The sequence below is a fragment of the Notolepis coatsorum genome, assembly GCF_963971535.1.
Source record: "Notolepis coatsorum genome assembly, chromosome: 11".
Classification (NCBI taxonomy): Eukaryota; Metazoa; Chordata; class Actinopteri; order Aulopiformes; family Paralepididae; genus Notolepis; species Notolepis coatsorum.
This window is the reverse complement of record NC_140175.1, coordinates 71501171-71526252: the sequence shown is the minus strand read 5'-3', so window position 1 is coordinate 71526252 and position 25082 is coordinate 71501171. Positions and strand designations below refer to the sequence as shown.

The 25082-nt window shown below is 41.0% G+C and overlaps 1 protein-coding gene across 1 annotated transcript; it reads left to right on the top strand.

Annotated features, from left to right (window-relative positions):
- The first annotated feature begins 214 nt into the window (after positions 1-214).
- Positions 215-25082, top strand: LOC311236876 (ras-GEF domain-containing family member 1B-B-like). Its single transcript, XM_084324665.1, has 14 exons — positions 215-436; positions 6070-6597; positions 8268-8390; positions 9603-9740; positions 9937-10152; positions 11334-11408; positions 15611-15703; positions 16477-16579; positions 19097-19176; positions 19509-19604; positions 20212-20304; positions 20973-21096; positions 22285-22357; positions 22919-25082. The coding sequence occupies exons 2-14, from the start codon at positions 6076-6078 to the stop codon at positions 22950-22952; spliced, it is 1770 nt and encodes a 589-aa protein (XP_084180791.1). The 5' UTR covers positions 215-436; positions 6070-6075; the 3' UTR covers positions 22953-25082.

The following is a 25082-nucleotide window of genomic DNA, read 5'->3' as shown; positions in this document are numbered from 1 at the left end:
ATGGTTGAAAAAAAAACGACGGACGGCAAGAAAACCAATCAGATCTCTCCGATATTTCGATTTTTCACAATGTCATCTGTGATTGGCTCGCGCTTCTAAAGAAGCAGCCGCCCCCGTGCTGCTGATAGGCTGGTTTTCCCGGCTCTCGTGAAGTCATTTGAATACTCGTCGCTTCTCTCTCGTCGCTGTTGTTCAAATGAATGCGCCTCGAGACCCGAGTCACACAATGGACCGCGCGAGGACCGCACTTTCTCTCCGCTGATCATCGCTCATCTCGCTCACCGTGCAGCAGTGCACTTTGTGCCAGTATTCCCACGGAGTACTTTTCTTCTTCTTCTTTTTTTTTAATAAGGATTACTTTGCTGATTTGAGAATACTTTGAATAGTTACATTTGATTTAAAAACTATTGCATGGTATAATTTGGATACTTGTGAGGTGAGTTGCGCAGGGCCATTGCACTAATGATGCTGGAGTTATTTATAATGCCTTTGAACTTCTACTAATCAATACAGTATATTTAACTATGATGTTTAGGAAATTACTTCAGAATGTTTATTTTAGTTTAATGGCCTGGTTTCTATCTATTTGAACTACCATTATTCTAGTATAAACAGCTACACTGTGATCTAGAATAATAATCGCACGCACGGGCCACGTTTTCACTTGTATTACAAACTCTGTTTGATTGATTGAAAACTTTATTAACAGATTGCAGAATGGGTACAATACAGTACAGCTCAATACACACAATTGTTAAGAGGGGATGCAGACCAGAGAAAGACTTTCGTCTTGTTTGCATCAGGGTCCCCCAGCATCATTTATGTGTAACTCGTGATGTATCTGTCATTTCCCTGAGTCCTTGTTGTTGTTTTTGTTTCCATCCAGCACGTGTTTATAATTATCCCCCTTGTCAGACACACACTTTAGTTAGTCACCACCATGGCTGAGACTGTGGTTGCCCAGCATGTTCCCTGCTGCACGTTACTGGCAGATAGCGCATAGCGGTGTGTGTGGCTGAGAGGGAGAGAGTATATGCACACATGTTGGACCTCTAATATTTTAATCCTGTGTATATAAGATTTACTATAAGGATTCTTATAAAGCACTGAAAAGTATTGGTGTGACAGTATAAGAGATTACTGTATTGTGTGTGTCATCATCTCTTACACTTACATACACAAATGCATTCTCCCTCACTCTTATTTCTATCTCGCACATAGAGAATGCTATGTCTCTCACTCTCTCTCACATATACACTCAGAGAGAGACGTGTATTTGTGTGTGAGGGAGAGAAATGGGGAGAGAGTTTCATACAAGAAAGAGGGAGAGAGTTTGTGTTAGAGAGAGAAGACATGCGAGAGGGAGGGGGGTGTGTGTGTGTGAGAGAGATCTTGTGAGCAGAGAACAGTGGGGGAGATAACATGTCCTTTATCCCTTGTCTGTAGGTTAATACTGTACTAGCCCTCCTACTGGGTCAGTCATATGGTGAAGACAGGTGTGTGTGCGCACAATCATACATAGGCCTACATGGAGAAGGGTGGCTGTGGATGAGCTAGCTATTCTTGTCTTTATCTCTCCAGGCCATCTCTGTTTGACGTCTGTAGCCAGTTGCATTTGCCTATCAGTGTTTTGGTACATACTGTGCAGCTCGCCTGTTTCCACATAAACCCAACCTGCCCGCCCAGGGCTCTGCTGTTTTTACACTTGTGTGTACTAGACTGCGAATGACCTATACAGCAGGTTCTGCGCTCCATATTCAGAGTTTCGGAGCAGGAGTGGTGGTGACACTTTTTCTAAATGGACAGCCGGAAGCTGACTTTAGATTACTTTTGAGAAGCTCTCTGGACTCCTGGTCTCTTTAACGACAACTGGGAGCCAAGATTTATTTTTGTCTCTCCCCCCATGACAACAAGAGATACAATATTATTTTAATGATTCAGGATCTCAGGGTAAGAAGCTACACTTAACTACCTGATTTCTTAAACTATGGGTCAGAACCCTAAAAGGGCGAACTAGTTAAGGTAACCAGGGTCAGGTAAGTGAGGTCAACCCGGGTCTCATTGAAGCCCACAGCTCTTGCCTTATTTATTGCTAAGGACAAAGTCCCTTTACTTATAGGATCGGTTGCCTCCATTTCAGGCCATTGGGACACATTGAGTTCAGCATAGTTTCACCAGTCATGAGGGAAAACTCCCCTTACAGTTGGCTACTTTATGGTATCTTGGGGCCCAAAGTGCAGCTCTCTCCCTTTTTTTTAGCTTGTCAGGCAAAGATGGCTGGCTACTCGATTTGTGAGTAACACTTGAAATAAAGATGTATTCCTTTTACTTATCCTGTAACCTACTATGTATATATCCCATGTGCTCTCATTTTAAAGGGGGGGGGGGTACATTTAGTTTTTGGTGCGATTCTCCATAAGACCGGTCTGCATTTTTCATCTGCACATTTTAACTATTATGTCACTTAATATAATTGACTACAACAAACATTGTTCTATTTGTTATGCACATACATAAACCTAAAGGACTAAAGAGGGAAGTTAGAGGAAAGACGGGACACTTAAATTACTTCTGCCCTTTTCATCTCTTCTCTACAGCAAAGCACTTTATACACACCTCAAGGATAATCTTTGCTGGGGTCAATTGGCTTTCATTTAAAACAATTTGGAACTTAATTCAAGCTCTAGGCCTATCCAAGAAGCCATGTAATTTTCAAGAAATTGAATTGTAAGATTTACTGTGTACGTAGCCTATTTTCTGCAGGTACGAAACAAAGTATCTCCTTTTAAATTTTGAAAATAATAATATGAAAATCTCCACCTCTTTGACTGACTTAATTGAAAAGCGGCTTGACTTTATCCCTGCACTGAAGAGCAACGAGTGGATTCCAGTAGGCCTGGCAACTGATCTGTTGTGATCTGGTCTGATCTATCTGAGGTCTTTGTGTGTCTGTTAATACTATGGCTGCATGGGAGATAATACCTCTATTGTTAGAGAGATCCCCCCACAGTGCTTCTGTTCCTACAGGCCTGCACACAGCCAGACACCATTTTAAAGCCACAATATGTGATTTCTCAAACTGTCTTTGTTTGAATTGACTGTAAAAAGGGGTTGCCCTTATCTCTGGTGTTTCCTATAATAAACTTTCGATATACTATTGCAGTATTGCTGTATGTCCCCCCCACCCCTACTACTATGCCTATATATTTCTACCTACTATGCTAATATGTCAAATGTATTTGTAAGGCCCGACAACACACGTTAATGTCCCCATGGGCCGCACACGTCTTCTTTAAACAAGTCAAGAAGAAGGATCACAATAAATCAAGAACAAAACAAAAACACCATAAAGTCCAACAAATTTAAAATAAATGTCAAATAAATAAATGCAACACTCCCAGACATACCCCACGCGAAGGTAAGGAAAAACTCACTAAAACCTAGCAATAGGAAAAAATGCACCACAGGCAATGTGGAGGAGAGAAACCTTAGGGCCATTCAAGGGGGGATCTCCCTTCTTAGATGTCGGTGATAGTAGTGTTGCAATAAAACAGGCGAACAGTTGGTAAGCATGCTGCACACATTATGTGTAATGAAACACAGATACGTGCATGCGATAACAACTGAACATTTTGAAAGATTAAAAATAGAGCTGATGGCGGATCTATTTGAGGCAAGGGGAATGAATAAGAACAGAAACTCCAAACTTGTAGTAAAGAGATCTTCACTGCACGGGGAGTCTCTTCATACCCAGCGAGCATCGGGCTGGCCTGAGTCTATACGACCATGCACTCAGAGTGTAGCTGTCAAGCTTGGCACTGCTAGATGAACAATACCACTTACCCTTAGCTGCCAGAAGTAAATTCTGTCTCTGCATGGAACACACAGGCACATCAAAACACACAATCACTTTTGGGTCCCAAACATTAGTTTCAGAAACACTGGATTGAAGGAACTATATCATTTGGCCTTTGAAGAATAATAGGGTCAGAGAAGTTTCTTGAAAAGAGAGCAAAGTAAGTAGCTTCCCTCACGGCACAATGCATCCTTGTGGTTTTGTTGGTGCAACAGCTTAACTGCATCATTTCAACTACACGGCATACTTGCATTACTATCTTTCCCTACATTTTGCTTGCCACATCAAAATGCTAATGAAAGGCTGTAGTGCTGCAATGTTTACCAACAATGAGAACATAAACTAACCATTCAGCATCAAATTATGCTTTAAACTGCCATTTTTGCTGTCGGAGACCGCTCATCAGCCCCAGCCATGCTTCTGCCTCTTAAATTACAGAGAGGGGAAGTATTTCAATGCTGTCGGGTGAAAGTCTCAGATCTCTCAGCTATTCTGGAATAGAGGAGAAGCATTCTTACTTTCAACCATGCTTTTTCTTTTTGAAAGACATTGGTTTCTGAATGGGCTTCACAGGGAAGTTGCAGAGCTTACCCGGGCCACAGGCGACCATATCAAATGTCAACTCAAGCAAGAATAAGAACATAAACTCCAAACTTGTAGTAAAGGGATCTTCACTGCACGGGGAGTCTCTTCATACCCAGCACGCATTGGGCCGTTGCATTACAACTTGACACAAATTAGCCTTTCCTTCATTCAACCCAAATGTAATTTTATGAAAGTTCAGTAAAGACTTTACCTGAAACTTTTGTTTTTTTATCTACTTTTTCTCCCATTTTCTATTTTTCTCCCATCCCAATTTCGTATCGTCCAATTCTACCCTCCCCTGTCTCGAACGCTGTGTTTGGCCATGCCTCCCACAAGCCGGCTGCAATGTGGACGAAGCCTTACATCACGTGTCCCCTCCGGTACTCGAGGAGGCAGCCGTCGCGTCTTTTCACCTGCACAGCGCGATCTCTCAGCGTCGGGGGTCTGCGTGGGAGGGCACGCCGGCCCCGTCGCTTCCTGATTCTGCTGCGCAGGCGCACCAACCGACCTGTAGGAGTCGCTGTCCACAACGTCCGATCCCCACCCATCAGCTTCCCACCCCCTAATACTGCCAATTGTATTAGTATGAACGACCAGCCAAGCTGATAGCAATGCGGAGAGCTGGGCTCGAACCCAGCGTCTCCTGCATTGGTGGTGAGCGCCTTGCCCACTGCACCACCTAGCCGCATCTTTACCTGAAACTTTGAAGATGCTGTTGGGACTGTGTTTACCGAATGGAAAAAAAGATTTAAGCAGTGGTATTCTTTTAGTCTGCATTTGAAATTCTCAATTTAATCTCAATAAAACATTCCAACGTTGCGTTGTTCGGACGACCCGACCCAATGTCCAAAAAGATGGCTAAATGACATTTACGACGGTTTGCTGGGAACAGTAGTCATGTGGTGATGTCACTTACAACAGTAAGTGCTCACATTTGCATCTTTAGTATTGGGGTGCTCACCCTTCAGGAATCCTGGCAGCGTTAGACAATATTACAATATTCATCGAGCTAAATAACGAAAACAGCCTACCTCAGCTTAGTCCACCCCGGAATTGCAGGACTGCCAGATTGTGGAGTCTGTCTTTTAGGAGGGTAAAGCCCACAGTAATCTTTTTAACTGTGTTGGAGAGAGAACAGCAGGCAGAGATCAGAGGACAGGAGACATGCTGGCACTGGATTGGCTTACACTGGCACAACGCCAGACGCTACGCTATATGGAATGATATGTAGGCAACATATGTGTTGTGGGTTTGGTGTGTGCGAGTGTGCTAGATGTCGCCTCTCACACACACACACACCTCTCAGTTGGCTCTATGATCAATCAAACAACAGCTTATTGGAGTCCTACGACTTGTCCTCTTGAGTGACGTGTGGCCATGCATACTTGTGTCACTGTGTGTGTGTGTATGTGTGTGTGTTTCTGTTGGGTTTACACTGGCATGTGCCATCCAGACAGTCGCAGGATAAAGTTGGCTCCAGAGTTAAAGTGCCCCTTAGTGGGGGTCTGGGATCAGCTATAATTCAGATCTTGTTATTGTTGCCATTAACATGAAATATCAACACTGACTTCACTGTCCAATCAAATGACTTGGTTGGAACTAACTGTTGTATAATTGTGTTCCCACAGGTCAACATGCCTCCCACCACTCCCTGCGCCGGAAAGTTCACCGCCTGTGGCCCGTACAGCAGCAGCAGCAGCAACAACAACAACAACCAGCAGCCTCTCAGTCCGTACCGAAACAACGCCAACTCCTGTGCTTTTACCGAAAACCCCTACAACGTTCCTCAGCCACTCAGTCCGCGCCATACTTCTACCAACGCCAAGGACCAGGTCTACAACGGCGCCTGCACCGCTATAGAAAATCCCTACAGCGACCGGCCCTCGCAGCCGCACAGCCCTCGCCGTAACGCCAGCACTTGCAGCGACCGCTCCTGCCGCAGTGCCAGCAGCAGCAGCGACCGGGCGTACCGGAGTAACAGCACCGGTAGCGACCGGTCGTACCGCAACAATGTCGCCGTGGCAAAAGACCATCTTTATGGCAACGGCATCCACGCCAGCTATGGGGAGATGTGTTACCACGACAACAGCTTGGTGTCGGGGTCCCTGGAGGCGCTGATCCAGCATCTGGTCCCCACCATTGACTACTACCCCGACGTGAGTTCCCTGGATCAATGAGTCCGTGTGTCAGTTTGAGGAGCAGTGCTAAATTGTGTCAATATCAATCAATTATATTATACCCTGATGGGAGTATTTTGAATCAGTCAATCAATTTTCAATCATGCTTATATCAGCACTATAGGTAGGTGTGATGATTGAGTCACCTTTGTATATTTACTTCCAATCATAAGATAAGATATTCCTTTATTGATCCCCTTGGGGAAATTCAGGCATCATAGCAGCATGGGGGGGGGGGGGGGGTACAGGTAGTAAAATAAGCAGTGTAAACAATATAACAAATCAATATAATTAATTAACGGAAGTATACAGTATTCACATAATGTGCAGTATGCATAAGGTAGTATTATTGTCCTTTTAGGTTCCTAGTAATTGTAGTTGGATGTCTGGCAGCAGTCCCTGCCCACTGTTGTGGAGCCTGATGGCCGCTGGTATGAAGGACTGGCCGAGGCGGTTAGTTGAGTGTTGGGGGGGTATGAGTCTGTGACTGAACGTGCTTGTCATCTTGACTAGCTCGTCGTAGAGGGGGTGGGAGGGATTCTCCAGGATAGCAGCCAGCTTCCTTCTCATCCCCCTCTCTGCCACCACCTCTAGTCTGACCATATCGACTCCCACCACGGAGCTAGCCTTCCTCACCAGCTTGTTCAGTTTGTTAGTGTCCCTCGAGTTGATGTAGCCCCCCCAGCATGCCACAGCATAGAAGAGGACGCTGGCCACTACAGACTGGTAGAATGACTGCAGCAGTCTATTGCAAACATTGAAGGACCTGAGTCTCCTCTGTGAGGGCCTCTGTGTTGTCCGACCAATCCAGTTTATTGTTCAGGTGTACGTGTACCTAGGGATGGGTACCTTTCACATTTGAACCGGTACCGGTACCTGTGAATCGATACCGGTACCCAACGGTACCTTTTTTCGGTACTTTAGTCTCAAGAAATTTAATTTACCTACCTCAGTCGTAAAAAGAAAATCCAAACTTCAAATAACTACAATTTCGACAGTTTTCGGCTTGCCATTGCTCCGACTGCTTTGTTGTTGAATCAAGTCAAATCCTAGGTAAGCATATATTGTGCGTGTGAACGTTGACATGAAAAGAAAAAAGTAAAAAAAAAAAAGTAATTTTTCTTTTTTTTTTTTTTTTTTTTTGGGTTCTCACTTGATTCGATACTCGGTAGTACCGACGTGTTTCGGTTCGGTACCTCAGAAGTACCGAATTCGGTACCCATCCCTACGTACCCCAAGGAACTTATGACTCCACTACCTCCACCTCATCCCCTCGGATGGTGATGGGAATCGGGGGGGGGGGGTCTCTTCTTGCCCCTCCGGAAGTCCACCACCAGCTCCTTGGTTTTACTGGTGTTGAGTTGGAGGTGGTTGCTGTCGCTCCTCCCCACAAAGCTCTCCACCAGGGCTCTATACTGTAGCTTACGATGGAGGAGTCGTCAGAGAACTTCTGCAGGTGACACCCGCTTGGGTTGTGGCAACATACTGTGTTGTGTAATAACCACACATGGATACAAAGGTCTCTCCTATCTTAAAAGTAGGTGAATTTAAGGCAAGAGGCCAAATTCATTCCCCACCACTTGTGATGTGTGTGCTGACATTTCAGATGAACTCTAAACCTTTGACGTGTTTCCTTCCTTCTCCCTCAGAGGTCGTATGTCTTCACCTTCCTGCTGAGCTCTCGTCTCTTCCTGCATCCCTACGAGCTGATGACCAGAGTCTGTCACCTGTGTGTGGAGCAGCAGAGGTCTGGAGACGCTCTGCTGGATAAGGTAGGAGGCGCAAAAACAAAACTGATCTACATACAGTATCATGTGATGTGTTGTCAGATCTTCATACAGTAGCATGTGATGTGTTGTCAGATCTTCATACAGTATCATGTGATGTGTTGTCAGATCTTCATACAGTATCATGTGATGTGTTGTCAGATCTTCATACAGTATCATGTGATGTGTTGTCAGATCTTCATACAGTATCATGTGATGTGTTGTCAGATCTTCATACAGTATCATGTGATGTGTTGTCAGATCTTCATACAGTATCATGTGATGTGTTGTCAGATCTACATACAGTATCATGTGATGTGTTGTCAGATCTTCATACAGTATCATGTGATGTGTTGTCAGATCTTCATACAGTATCATGTGATGTGTTGTCAGATCTACATACAGTATCATGTGATGTGTTGTCAGATCTTCATACAGTATCATGTGATGTGTTGTCAGATCTACATACAGTATCATGTGATGTGTTGTCAGATCTTCATACAGTATCATGTGATGTGTTGTCAGATCTTCATACAGTATCATGTGATGTGTTGTCAGATCTTCATACAGTATCATGTGATGTGTTGTCAGATCTTCATACAGTATCATGTGATGTGTTGTCAGATCTACATACAGTATCATGTGATGTGTTGTCAGATCTACATACAGTATCATGTGATGTGTTGTCAGATCTACATACAGTATCATGTGATGTGTTGTCAGATCTTCATACAGTATCATGTGATGTGTTGTCAGATCTACATACAGTATCATGTGATGTGTTGTCAGATCTTCATACAGTATCATGTGATGTGTTGTCAGATCTTCATACAGTATCATGTGATGTGTTGTCAGATCTTCATACAGTATCATGTGATGTGTTGTCAGATCTTCATACAGTATCATGTGATGTGTTGTCAGATCTACATACAGTATCATGTGATGTGTTGTCAGATCTTCATACAGTATCATGTGATGTGTTGTCAGATCTTCATACAGTATCATGTGATGTGTTGTCAGATCTTCATACAGTATCATGTGATGTGTTGTCAGATCTTCATACAGTATCATGTGATGTGTTGTCAGATCTTCATACAGTATCATGTGATGTGTTGTCAGATCTACATACAGTATCATGTGATGTGTTGTCAGATCTTCATACAGTATCATGTGATGTGTTGTCAGATCTTCATACAGTATCATGTGATGTGTTGTCAGATCCGTATCCGTGAAGTGGCCCCTAAGCTGGTGCAGCTGCTGACCGAGTGGACGGAGACCTTCCCGTACGACTTCAGAGACGAGAGGATGATGCGATGCCTCAAAGACATGACGCACCACGTAGCCAGAGCTGACGAGGTCGGCATGACACACATGTACACAAATATACACACACACACACACGGAAAAACACACGGAAAAAACACACATGCAAATGTAAGCGCACACTTAAACACACACACTCATGCAGATTCTTAGTGGCACAGCGTGTGTGTGGTTTGACATATTAACATTGTTGTTCTACACTCTCCACCTTGCTCCTTCATTGTCACAGTACTCGTGGCGAGCCATGCAGCAGATGACCCAGCGATTGATCAGACGCCTGTCAGCTCTCGGCCAATACGAGGAGGCGGTAGCGGCTCTCAATGCCGTAGCGACCGAAAGGCCCGCCTCCCTGAAAAGCAAACAGGCCTCGGGTCAGCGCAGCGACGTACTGAGCGTGTGCGATGACCCCTTTATCCTCGCCCAGCAGCTAACACATATTGAACTGGTAAGGCAGGGGAGGGATTAATGAAAACATGAGCTAAGGTCGCATATAGAAGTTATCTGCATTTCATAGATTTTTCACCTTTAAAAGTTGTTTATAAGCCTAACCCTTAGCTTAACCCTAACTTCAATCGAATTGAAGACCACCGAAGTTACAATGCATTTCAACAAATTGTGGATAAACAAACCCTTCAGCATCACATTGTTTCAAACTGCCATTTTAGCCATCATGGCCTGAAAAGTAAGATAAGGTATTCCTTTATTGATCCCCTTGGGAAATTACAGAGAATGACAATCGCAGTTCAGTGTTTTCGGTGAAAAACCTTGGATCTGGCATTTACTACAGTAGCTTGCTAAGCTTGTAGCCCCATTAACCTGTTGTGTTAGCTAGTAGCCCCATTAACCCTTTGTGTTAGCTAGAAGCCCCATTAACCTTTGTGTTAGCTAGTAGCCCCATTATAACCTTTTGTGTTGGCTAGAAGCCGCTGAGGAAGTGGTTGAGATTTAGAGTGGGATTAATGGGATTCAAACTGAGACCTGAGCTGCTTGAGCCTATTAAATCTAAACCTAGACGGCTACCTCAGGAAATGAGCTCAAGGCAGGGTACTCTCCTAGGTTTTTATTTATTGAAGGCAGAGAGGGGAGACACAGGAGAGAAGTTTCTGGCAGGATTCAATGCGAGTCCAGCAGAGAGACATGTGGTCCCAGAGGCAGGGGTCTTGACCACTACAAACAAAAGATGAGATTTAACCTAGCTTAACTAGGCTTGTCTAGTCTCATTCTCATATAGACATGCATTCAATAGTGCAAGTATTGGAACATCATTTTAAGTTGCTGTCATTGCTTCAACTTGGTTTAACATGGAAGCCAATATAGATGTAATTAAAAGCTCATTTAGATTAATAATTCATATTACAGTGTAGATGAGTTAGCAGCAAAAATGACTTCACATCTTTACTATTGTCCCCACCCTTACTATATAGTTGTCACTCAGAATCTGTCATGCTGTTAGAAGCTGTTACTCGACCAATTAGTGAAAACACGCTTTATTCGTATAGCACATTTCATACACAGTTGAAACGCAATACATTTCACAACATGAGAAGAAGACATACAAAGAATACAGTATGTAAATTCCCAATTCTACATTCTTCCTGATTTATTTTCTTCTTTCTCTCCTTCCAGGACAGGCTTAGTTTTATTGGCCCTGAGGAGTTCATACAGACCTTCGCCATGAAAGACCCTCTGGAAAACCACAAGGTAGGGTAGCTATACCCCCCCCCCCCCACAATCCTCTTCAAGTAAAACACACCTGTGTCTATGGAGAAGGATGCTAAAGTTATCCAAGGTTATGGTAGCTAGCTGCGGCTACATCAGTTGACATTCTGTGAGAATCACCATAGGCGTAAATTCACTCCTGTTGTCATTTCTAGACGCACAGCAGTGAATATACAAATATAGACCAAAGGGAGGGAGCCGGGGGAGATATGAGGCTCACTTGGCTTCAGGCTCCTCTGCTACATGTGTGACTCGCTCTGGCACTCATGTTCCCAAAGCAGGGACTTGTGACAAAATATCTCTCATCCAACATCGGTCTTTGTTTTTGTCACATTTTGTCCCAGTTTTACTGTTTTTTTTTTATGTTCTCTCAAGGGCACTATGCCAATTTAAAATAGTTGAGGAAATAGTGTCTGCAGTTTGCTAGAGGTCTGCTCTCCTCTCTGCGACGTCACCCGGAGGCATGATGCATTATTTATTACATTATATTACATTACATTATCTCATGTCCTCCTCACAACAGAATGATATGATTATGGTTAAAAATAGGCAAAGTGCTCCTTTAACCCCAAGATAATTTTGTCCTTGTACTGAGTATATGGCTATAGGAAACCCCACTGTCTTGCTGCCTTGACATGCTTTTCAACCTGAGCACTGTAGCCATTATTTGTATGCAGTTATCTTGTGGCAAAGCTGTAAACCAAAGGTAGTTGGATATGTGTATCAAAGTCTAGTGTCAATCGGACTTAGGGGTGTGCACATTATGGCTTTTTAAATTATAATTATTTGTTTTACCTTTTGATTATGGTACCACCATCTGGCCGATTGGTGTGATATCTGTTGTGATGCATTGGCACACCAATTATTTATCATGGTGGCAAATGCCTTGTCTGCGTCATGTACCATGTCTTCTGAAATCTTTGCGATGGTCAGACCCACAGGCCAACTTATACTAGCAGCTGGTTTTGATTGATTGATAACAACTGCTAAGAGGATGAAGACCAGAAAAAGACTTTTGTCTGGTTTACATAAGGGGCATCCATTTTCAATTCATCAAGCAATTGGTCACAGCTAGAATACATGGGAATCAACAGTACAATAACAATTACTTTCATTTAAGTTGACCTTTCTGAGATGGCCACAGTGGTTTGTTAGCAGTAGCTGTTCTACCAGTGAAATACCAGTTATATAATAAGCACTTTATTCAAGTCATTTCTCTTGTGTGAGTCAGCGTATGGGAGACCGCAGAGTGGAGTGGGCTGCCTGTGTTGTGTAAGACCTTAGAAGTGCTATCCATCTGTTACATCATCCGTCCGGAGCTGTTTTTGGAACAAAAGAAAGGGGGTCAGAAGTCAGTCTTCTCACATTTAACGAGAGTGATGACTGCCGTGGTAAGGGTGGTCACTCGCTTGCGGAAATTCTGCAAGGGAAAATATGTAGATAAAGTACTTATCGACCACAGGAAAAAGGTACATATTGTATGTTATGTTATAGCCATAAGTAATATGGAAAATGTACAATGTGTATGTATTACAAATAAGTACATATATTACATATTTTAAAAAAAATCGAACTTTTAACTCATTGATCGCCACGCTCTTTTCCCATCTTTACTCAATGGTGCCGCGTTATTGACCATTTTAGCGATGTTTGCGGACCCACCGTGTGTTCTGTATTATAGCTATGGAGACAATAGTATGGCTCATTTGACAGGCATGGTCAATAGTCCAAGACTGACTAACCAGTTCATTTCTACATACTGTAGTTTGTGCGCTATTCCATGCTAAACATCGCCCCTTTCCAAAAGAATCCAGTCTTTTTTCATAGATCGCAAGATATGACGTGTTATATGCATTATGCCCAAATCGTTCTGGTTGCTCGCCTGAAACCCCAAATACTTCCAAATCAAAGGTATATAGCATATACATATGTGTCTTCACAAAATCATCAGGGGGGGGGGGGTCGTTTTAACTCGAAACTGCGATCGTTACCAAAAGCATGTTTTAGGTCCGGTAAAATACGACACTGTGATTGGTACAAAAACATGTTTTAGGTGCGGTAAAATAGACATAGAATAGACCTTACCTTAGCCAGAAGGTACTCCAAAAAGAATAATCCCAGTGATCCCATCGCGATTACTTGTGTATATGTGTATACGGGAAATATGTGTATACAGGAAACGATAGGTTTGAGGCGATAAAATCTCTGAGCGATTGCCCTGTCCTGATTCCCTCTGAGGGGGAGGAGTTATTGCAGACACTCGCCACACTAAAGTGGCCCCACACTAAACTATCCCAGTTCAAAAGGTAGGTGATACTGCCACCTGGCTGGATTCGATCGTCATTGCAATTTTAACGTACAAGGGAGACCCAGGGAGCTCCGAGCGAGTGTTTAGAACGGGGATCAAAGGATCAAAACCTGAGTATAGTCGGGTTTGCCGCTCAACGGTTGGCGACGAAACCCGAGTAAAGTCGGGGTTGGCGCAGAAAGAGTTAACGTGGGGAGCGAACCCGGGCCACTCGCATGGGAAGCAAGTGCCTTTATGTCAAGACTACGAAGACACTAACCCTAACTTTAACCACACTGTTACCTTAAACTAACCATAACCCTAATTTTCTATCATAACCATTAAATGTTAAAACAAACCATCATCATAGTATTGCTGTGTTTGTATCAGGGTGGGTAGGTGGTTTAGTCTAGTGGTGAGGGCATCATTGCTGGTTCAACTCCCAGTTTTTTACTTTTGCCAATATGAAACGTAAATATATTACTTATACATTCATGGCTATAACGTACATTATGTGCCTTTTTTCCTGTGGTCTATTAGTTTATTTAAATTTTCTGATGAAACCGTGTTGCTGTGGGACACTGCACTCTGACACGAATGTCAGGATGGCTGTGCCTACGCACGATGTAGGTTGCACCGTGTGTCTGGATGGTTTCATGCTTGTCTCTGTACAAGTACCATACTTGTACATAAGTCCACTATTCCATGTGCCTAATGCCCAGTAAATAGTTAGTAAAGGCATATAAGTTCCTATATTAGGTTGGTATCCCGTGCACAGCAGTGTACAGCCATTGTTTTTTGGCGCAGGAGACATCCGATTTGTGGTGGCAGAATTAGAAAGAAATAACGATCCACTGCTCCCTCTTTTTATTAACCTGTCTGCTTGACAAACTGCAAAGGTGAAAAGTAATAATTAAAATAAAAAACAATACATATCCACAGATCTTTTAGAAAGGTGCAGACTAAAAGTATTGATTCATTTTTCCAAAATGTATGTTTACGTTTATGTTGTAGGCATACAACATTCCTATTTCTCCACGTGGAATACACCTGATTGGATAAATTACATGCTGGTGCTCTAGTGTGACATCTAGTGGGTCAATGTTATCTATACAGCATCTTTCAGCATACAGGTTATTTATTTGACATTTTACAGTATGCTGCTGATTGTATTAGGGCTGCCCATTCATTGGTCAGATTAGTTGATTTTTTTATACTCTAAAAATAATTTTGATTTATTTTTCAAATGAAATACAATTATTTATTTGTTATTTCCTGAACAATTATAAGCACATCTCTGGTAAGCACTAGATCTAAAGAGTTCCTCCTGCATTCCTGTATGTGGGGAAAGTCACATTTTACAGATTAAGTCTATGAAATCAACTAATTGATTAGTCCTAAACTACTAGTTGACTAAGAATTTCTTTAGTCGAGGTGGACTAGAGTGTATAATTCACCTTTTGTTCAAATTCCACACAAAGCAGACGGACCTACTGTAACAGCCATATCCAGCCACCATAACCTTTTAGATGAACTTAACACACTGCTTCAAGGAGTCATGTTTTCTGCTAAGATTTGGTGGTCTCCCGTTTATTTTATTTATTTAAAAATGTTTGGACTACTTTATGGTGTTTTTGTGTTCTTGATTTATCGTGATGTTTCTTCTTGACTTGTTTAAAGAAGACGTGTCCGGCCCATGGGGACATTAACGTGTGTTGTCGGGCCTTACAAATAAATTTGATTTGATTTATATGAGTGCAAACATAATGGATGTTTTTTAACATGGTTGGTTGGACCAAGTGAGAATGGAACCACAACCCCTGGCAGTGTCAGTTCCTTGCTCTCTATTGTGGACCATGCAAAACACACTTCTCAATGCAGTTGTCCTCCTCTTCAGGGTTTCTTCCGGAAGCGCAAGACCAGTAACCTGGAGGCCTACGTCAACTGGTTTAACAGACTCAGTTTCCTGGTGGCTACTGAGATCTGCATGGTGAGCTATACACTCCTCTTTCTGTCTTTTTCTTTCCTTCTGCTTCTCTTATCTATTTTCCCTCCTTATTTCTGTCTATTTTCATTCATCCTCCGTTCTCATTCCTCACAGCCCTCTTTCTATCATGCTGTACTGTATGTACATATATATATATATATCTACTGTCTATCTACTGTATCATTCAGCATCTTTGGGTTCTTGAAAAGCGCTATATAAATAAAATTTATTATTATTATCATCTACTGTATCATCTACTGTCTGTATCGATCTATACTGTCTATCTACTGTATCATCTACTGTCTGTATCTATATCTACTGTATCATCTACTGTCTGTATCTATCTATACTGTATCATCTACTGTCTGTATCTATCTACTGTATCATCTACTGTCTGTATCTATCTATACTGTATCATCTACTGTCTGTATCTATCTACTGTATCATCTACTGTCTGTATCTATCTACTGTATCATCTACTGTCTGTATCTATCTATACTGTCATCTACTGTCTGTATCTATCTATACTGTCATCTACTGTCTATACTGTATCTACTGTCTATCTATCTACTGTATCATCTACTGTCTGTATCATCTACTGGCTGTATCATCTACTGGCTGTATCTAATCTAGCTACTGTATCATCTACTGTGTCTATCTAATGTATGTATCTATCTATCTACTGTATGTATCTACTGTCTATCTAATGTATGTATCTATCTACTGTATGTATCTACTGTCTATCTACTGTATCTTACTCTGTTTTCTCCCTACAGCCAGTTAAGAAGAAGCACAGAGCGCGGGCGATAGAGTTCTTCATCGACGTGGCTCAAGAGTGTTTCAACATCGGCAACTTCAACTCTCTCATGGCCATCATCAGTATGTATTATAATATAGACCATCATCTGTATGTATTATAATATAGACTATCATCAGTATGTATTATAATATAGACCATCATCAGTATGTATTATAATATAGACTATCATCAGTATGTATTATAATATAGGCCATCATCAGTATGTATTATAATATAGACCATCATCAGTATGTATTATAATATAGGCCATCATCAGTATGTATTATAATATAGACCATCATCTGTATGTATTATAATATAGACCATCATCTGTATGTATTATAATATAGACCATCATCTGTATGTATTATAATATAGACCATCATCAGTATGTATTATAATATAGACCATCATCAGTATGTATTATAATATAGACCATCATCAGTATGTATTATAATATAGACCATCATCAGTATGTATTATAATATAGACCATCATCAGTATGTATTATAATATAGACCATCATCAGTATGTATTATAATATAGACCATCATCAGTATGTATTATAATATAGACCACCATCAGTATGTATTATAATATAGACCATCATCTGTATGTATTATAATATAGACCATCATCTGTATGTATTATAATATAGACCATCATCAGTATGTATTATAATATAGACCATCATCAGTATGTATTATAATATAGACCATCATCAGTATGTATTATAATATAGACCACCATCAGTATGTATTATAATATAGACCATCATCAGTATGTATTATAATATAGACCATCATCAGTATGTATTATAATATAGACCATCATCAGTATGTATTATAATATAGACCATCATCTGTATGTATTATAATATAGACCATCATCAGTATGTATTATAATATAGACCATCATCAGTATGTATTATAATATAGACCATCATCAGTATGTATTATAATATAGACCATCATCTGTATGTATTATAATATAGACCATCATCAGTATGTATTATAATATAGACCATCATCAGTATGTATTATAATATAGACCATCATCAGTATGTATTATAATATAGACCATCATCTGTATGTATTATAATATAGACCATCATCAGTATGTATTATAATATAGACCACCATCAGTATGTATTATAATATAGACCACCATCAGTATGTATTATAATATAGACCATCATCTGTATGTATTATAATATAGACCATCATCAGTATGTATTATAATATAGACCATCATCTGTATGTATTATAATATATAGACCTATTGTATATAATCCATATAAATATAACCAAATATATTTCTGAATAGTATCCTGGTTAAGGCTTTAGACAATTAGAGGACGAGGTTTATATGCATTTTTATTATTAATATCCCTGTATAAATGAGTCAATGGAATATTAAATATGTTACCATGGATACAGGAACTGTACAGATCAGAAGACGCAATAGTGAACAGGATATGGATGATCCTATCAGACTCTGAAATCCGTTGAGATGGCTAAAACGAATACAATGAAAGACTACCTTGCCACCTGGCCAATACAACATCTCTGTGAATCACTTGGAGCATAAAGGAACACTCCAACATTTTGGGAAATACACTTATTTCCCATATTCCCCATATTCGCCAGTCAGGCGAGAAGATTCATATCTTGTGCGTCAGATTTTGAATTGTCTGACCTTGTATTTCTTCACTTTTGACAGAGCTAGGCTAGCTGCTCCCTACTGCTTCCAGTCCTTGTGCTAAGCTAGGCTAGCTGCTCCCTACTGCTTCCAGTCCTTGTGCTAAGCTAGGCTAGCTGCTCCCTACTGCTTCCAGTCCTTGTGCTAAGCTAGGCTAGCTGGACCTCTCTCTGGGGCCACGGAACATACAGAGATGAAACTGATAAATAAGTGTGTTTCCCATGTGTTGTAGTGTTTATTTGTTTATTAGCAAAGGATCCCCATTAGCTGACGCCAAGACGTCAACTAGTCTTCCTGGGGTCCGAGACAACATTAAAACATTACAACATATACATTGCAATTAAAACATAATACAATTAAAACATAGCAAGACATACCAACCAAGGAAACACAACATAGCAAGACGCACCAACCGAGGAAACACAACGTTATTAACACACAAACAAATGATATCTAAATATGTACATCAACGGTAACATATTGCATAACTCAGCATTGTCAATATTGGCTACATGTAAGATTTTAATTTATTTTTGAAGCTTGCTACACCTCTTATGTCACTTGGAAGATAATTCCATGCCCTGATAGCCCTATATAAAACTGTTCTTTGCATACTGTTAGTATTTGCATGGGGTAGAATAATCTGCCCTCTACGTGCCCCTCTGGTAAAATGCATGTGCACATTTGAGCTGTAAATTATTTGATCCGTGATATATTTAGGACTGTGGGTTGTGATGACTTTATGAAAACAAATTAAAAGGTTGGCAGAAAGTCTTTCTTAGTAGTGTTCCTTTAAAGTATAGCACCAGATCACTCTTCAATAGATAGAAACCTGTTTAGGACCCATATTAAACCAGCCAACTGATCAACACCCCCCCCCCCTCTCTCTCCCTCAGCTGGGATGAATATGAGTCCTGTGTCTCGGCTGAAGAAGACCTGGAATAAAGTCAACACTGACAAGTTTGAAATCCTGGAGGTGAGAACCCACTCGGGTCACTACAGTGTGTGTATGAGCAGTGGGCATGGCTTTATTTTCATGACTTCATCTACTACACTATACACCTGTGTGTATGCACATGTGCGTGTAAGCATGTATTGTATAGTTTGTGTCTGCATGGCTGCATTGTGTACCTTTGTGTGCACTGCAGTGTAAGTATATCCATCTTTGTCTGCCCATCCCTTTGTCTGTTTGTCTGGTTAGCTGTCTGTCTATGCCGGTATTACTAACCATCTGATATGTGTGCAGATTGTAGGTGTGTGTGTGTGTGTGTCTTATGATGTCTGATGTCTTTGTGTGGTGTTTCTCAGCACCAGATGGATCCATCCAGTAACTTCACTAACTACCGCACGGCTCTCCGGGGCGCCACCCAGAGGTCAGAGACGGCACACAGCAGCCAGGAGAAGGTGAGCCAACGACCAACACAGGGAGACGGACTCACACGAACAAACTCACCCAAAGTATACATGAAGTCCCTGTTACGCAAGTGCAGCATTTTTTAGATAACCACACATTCTCTGACTGGTAAAAGCAAAGCAGCCCTAAATGCAGGCCCTACATTGTCTCTATTTCTGCAAGGACAAGGTCCTTCATGGATAAAAGAACACTAATAAACACATATAATATACATCGAACGAATAGCCTTTTAATTTTTTGGATTGTGAAGTTTTCACAATGATTATCAAATTGTATCTGCAAGTTTTTAATAAAAACTCTATTAAATCTGGAGGCCCCTCACAACCAGCTTGTGTATGTTTACACTTATAGCCCAGCTGTGAAATGGTCTGCACCAAGTGCTGATCATTTCATCACCTTGGTTAGAAAGGCTTCCTCTAGGCACAACTACATCAGGGGTGTTAGCAGTGATGTTAGAGAACACTTCTGAATAATCACTACACACATGAAACATGCTCGGCTTCACACACACACACACACACACACACACACACACACACACACACGCACATACTGTATATACAGTGTCCTAATCCTGACTGTACTCTCCTCTTCCAGATTGTAATTCCATTCTTCAGTCTCCTTATCAAAGACATTTACTTCCTGAATGAATGTGCCAGCAGACTGCCCAACGGACACATCAACTTTGAGGTCAGTCTACATTTACAAATGAAGAGATGTATTTGTGGTTCATAAATTGTATCATCATAGCATAATTTGAATGCATATTTTCAAGTTTCTGAGGTTTCCCTCATTTACAGAACTTATGATCATACAATAAATATGCAACAATATAGCATTGTGGTAGTTTGATCGTATATTCAGTTTTACCATGGTACATGCCATTGTATAACATAATTGATCATGGTGGCCATGGTAAAAGTCATGAATCGCCATGGTACCTCTTTTGTATTTAAAAATAATACCATGGTATAATGTAATTTAAACCACGATAAGTGTGTTATTTCCATAATTATTTTTGGTCTACTCTTTACCATGACGGTAGTGACCACAAAATGATGGAAGTACCATGATACCCTTTTGGAAATACCATGATACTTTTTCATGATGGTATGAGAGTTTGTAACTTTTCTAAGCATACTTAAAGCTGCAGTGTGTAGTTTTGGGGTGATAGAGTTGAAGTAGAAGAATTCTATGGTATGTGAAAATATCAGAAATATCATCACAATAAGCTATACTATTGGAAAAACTGGGTCCCTGAGACACTGAAAATATGAAATTATTTGACCAAACCGTTATCATTATCTCTCTCAAAACAACATTTAATTAACTTTGTTGTTGTTGTTGTCTGTCACTAGAAACTGTGGGAGCTGGCCAAGCAGGTGAGCGAGTTCCTGGTGTGGCGTCAGGTGGTTTGTCCTTTCGACAGAGACCGTAGGATCCTGCAGTACCTCGTCACGTCGCCCGTCTTCAATGAGGATGGTCAGTACTCATTCATATATAAGTACTATTTATTGACCCTTTCTTTTGCTGTGATTAGCAGCTCTTATAGCTCACTCTGTTGGTTGGTTGCTCTAGTGGAGAAGTTTAAATTTGTTCCGCTTGTTTATTTCAAAGTAAAATCCAAGGGAAGGCTAAATTTGTGAGTGCAGATCAGAGGTCAGATCAAGGCACTTTAGTTACGGGATGTTCTTCAGAATTCAAAATCAAAAGATTCTTAACACATTGACCGCCAGCAGCAGGGGGCGCTGATCCCCCTTCAGCGCCAGGTCTTTATTCAATGGATATAGTTTTAGAATGCCAAACTTGCAAGTCCTAAAACTATATTTTATATTATAGCTATGGATCTAATAATGCCGTCGACTGTCAGTGAGTTGCTTCTGGTCAACATGCAAAAAACAGATTGTTTTTTCATCCGTACATTTCCGTTTTATACCGTTTCGAATATGAGTATGGTTTGGGTGATTCTGAGTAAATCCCATGAAGGACGAGAAAAAGGCATTTTACTGTAATCCAGTTATCACGTTGTCATTTTTCGGCTGATTATCTAATCATCCTGAAATCAACGCTAGATTATTGGTATTATGTCTCCTCATGTATGTATGAAATGTTGCTTCGACCAAGCTACATCGTTGTAAAGGCCTGCCTCGCCTGAGTATTTAAACCCCGCCCCCACGGCTCAGATCGGCTCAGAAAACACACCAGACCATTTCCAATGGAGTGCAATAGCTCCGCAAGGCAGTAGAGGGCGGTGTTGACCGTCTGCCAGCTCAGACATTGTCTGCAGAGGCTGCAGCCATGAATTATGAATAGATATAGCGAATAAAAGAAATAACGATCCCAACTCGTTGTTGGCGCTGAATGCATGGCGGGCAATAACGAGTTAACTCATTCTTGGCGCAGATTGTGTTAATGTTGTATCAGTAGAGAATTTTGTGATTTGTTTCTTCCCAATGAACAAGTGAATTGGGAACTAGTGAATTGCAGTTTGAATACATTTAATTTAACATAAATTGATCCCAACTGTAGTGCGTTATGCAGTGTACAGTAGGTCAATGGGGTTATATAAGTGGGCACCTGCCATCACGGTTGTTTTATTGATATTAAAACAATATTTAGTGCGCCCTGCGTGTACAGTATATCAAGCTTCACCTTTTATCTTCCATACAGAGTTGCATCTGTCCTCCTATGAGAGCGAAGGACCAGAGAACAACATGGAGAAGGACAGTCGCCGGTCTCTCAGGTGGGTACACACACACTCACAATATACAGATTCTGCGAGCATACACATTGCAACGTAAACCTCTAATTTCTCTTAAAGGGGTAGTTTAGATTTTTGGAACCTTAAGTCCTTTATTTTTATTTTTTATACTCACCAGTGATGTTGCCGATGGGTAGAATCCTTTCTCAGGACAATCCATGCTGTTCCTCATACTAGCTCTGGCTAGTTAGCCACAAACTAATTCAAAGTCAATGGCGTCAGGTTCTGTCTTGTACAAACTGACTGAGGCTCATGGAAATGTACTTGCACAAAGATTTTTAGTTAGCTTCAGTCAGCTTGTACAGACAGGAGCTTTGTGGAAAACTAGCCAGGGCTAGTATGAAGAACAGCATGGACTGAGAAAGAACTCTACCGATCAACGTCACCATTGGTAAGTAGGAAATGGTGCTTATTAATAAGGTTCCTAACATCAGAGCTATTTCTTCAACACAATAAAATAAAAATACAGCACACATACCTGTACAACACAACACACACAGTTGTAATACCAGTCATTCACAGATTGTGTTGTGTTTGTTACAGATCTTCTCTTCTGCATCGAGAGAATCGGTCATAAGGGGGACAAGGAGAGACTCTGAATGACTTCAGTGCTCTGTGGGCCCTGGAGGAAGCACTCACTACAGCAGGGGTTAAGAGTCTCTGCTATGATTTTGGGGGATGCATTTCAATCAAGCCATGGTCCATATTTCGGAGTCCTGACGCAGAGAAAACCCTGCACTACAGGAAGGCCTGAACACAGACATTACAAATGACACCTTTTTAACTTATATCTTGTTATATATGTTAAATATACATGTATTGTTCTTACAGCTTCACACAGAATGACGGCTTGAAGGGCTTGATTGATGTATTTTGGGTAAACAATAGTATCAAAGTGGATTTAACCAGCACTATGTAGCATTTGAATCTTGAATCTTGATTTGTCATGGGAAGATATTTGCTCTAAAGCAATGCAAATCATGGCGTTGGGCTGAACAAGAGAACATCTACCAGATGCATGATCCCCTTTGGTCGGGCACCACCTGTGGCACGAATGTCATTTCAAAAGTTGCCTTGCTTGAAGAAAATGTTCTTGCTGTTTTTTCATTTCCTTCTTGTTCATTGCCTGGAGTTCATTGGTATTAGAATAGTCTAAAACAGCAGTTACTTCTCATGGCCACAGTGCGCCGCTGTTATGCATACTTTCAATAGTTACATAGTGCTGGATTAAGTTTATCTTTTGTCAAAAGAACACAAATGAAATCACAACATCCATCTGGCTCCAAGCTGTCATTGACCCGCGATCAGTTTTGACATTAGGTTGTAAACATGTAATATTCACAGGAGGGGCCTTGATCATTGGTCTTAGATCAGCAGCTGTGTTGCTAATGTATACTAGTCTGACTCACAGGCATGCCATTGGCTGACTATTTCAGTCAGAATTCTCCTCTCCTTCCGCTATCTGCGACACTATTTTGCAAGGGCTTAGCACCGCCCATGATGATTCTGATTGTTTTAAAGAAATACAAACAAGCCAGAGTATTTTTTCCCCCTATAGCGGAATGATAACCTGATGGACCCTGATGTAAACAAGACAAACGTCTTTTTCTGGTCTGCATCCTCTTAACAATTGCCGTACTGTATTGTACCCATTCTGCAATCTGTTTAATAAAGTTTTCAATCAATCAATCAATAATAGGTTCTGCCAGAACTAGCACAGCCCTAACGTAGTGTGGAGAGAGGTATGGCTACGCGAGACCTAATGAATACAGAATCTATTCCATGCACTTAAAAGGATATAATGCAGCTCCAGTGGTCTAATATACCCACCTATTTCTGACTTACCATATGGACCGTGGGGAGATGTATTCTGACTGAAAGTATTGGCTACGATGACTTGTATTGGGCCACCAACCAGTGAAATTGGTGTTGCTGTATTGTCGTGTTGTAGAGTGCTTGTTTTAAGACATAGCTTCAGCAGAGCCTTCTGTGAGGGTTTGTTTTGTTTAGCGTACTCTCAGTTCCATACTCCCCTCTGCGCTCATTTTGCCTGAGTCATCTCATGTCCCTCCTAGTGTTTGGCTTAATTCATATAAGAATGCAAAATTCTGCTAAAATGAAATGTAGGCCAAGCATCAAGGCATCTTTGTTATTTTGTATTATAGGATTTTGGCGTATTCTTTCCACTCAGTATTAATTTGTATTTTGTATCAGAAGGTGATCATCATTATATATATAAGTGTGTATATTTGTCTCGTGTACCTCTTTCTGACGCTTCCATCATGAGCTTGTTGCTGGTTAGCTTGCTCTGCGGTGATACAAAACAAATGTAAGCTATTTTGACTTATTACTAAAAGTGTCCATGTATGGTGTGAGTGTGTTTTTGGGGTCTTTTATGAAGCACTGACGGAGATGGATGTGCTGCTGTCAGTGTTATAACTACAAACCAACAAGCAAAAACATCCAACTCCTTCATCTCATCTGTGATGACTTGAATTGTGACATAATTGCCTTTGAGAGAAGTTCATGAAGAGATACTAAATGCTACTTTTATGTATGGATTCAGTTTAGTTGTGTTTATATACTTTTTAAATTCTCTTTGTGTATCATTTGTATCTTTTGTCAGGGTGCTCTTACTGTACTCTTATTGAAGCTCTTTGTAAAATAATAAGTATATATATATTTTTTTTCCTTTCAAATAAAGAGC

Coding starts and splice junctions, on each gene's coding strand:
- LOC311236876 (XM_084324665.1), top strand. CDS start 6,076: ATGCCTCCCACCACTCCCTGCGCCGGAAAGTTCACCGCCTGTGGCCCG. Junction 6,598..8,267: donor CCATTGACTACTACCCCGAC/GTGAGTTCCCTG, acceptor CTTCTCCCTCAG/AGGTCGTATGTCTTCACCTT. Junction 16,580..19,096: donor CTCTCTCATGGCCATCATCA/GTATGTATTATA, acceptor TCTCTCCCTCAG/CTGGGATGAATATGAGTCCT.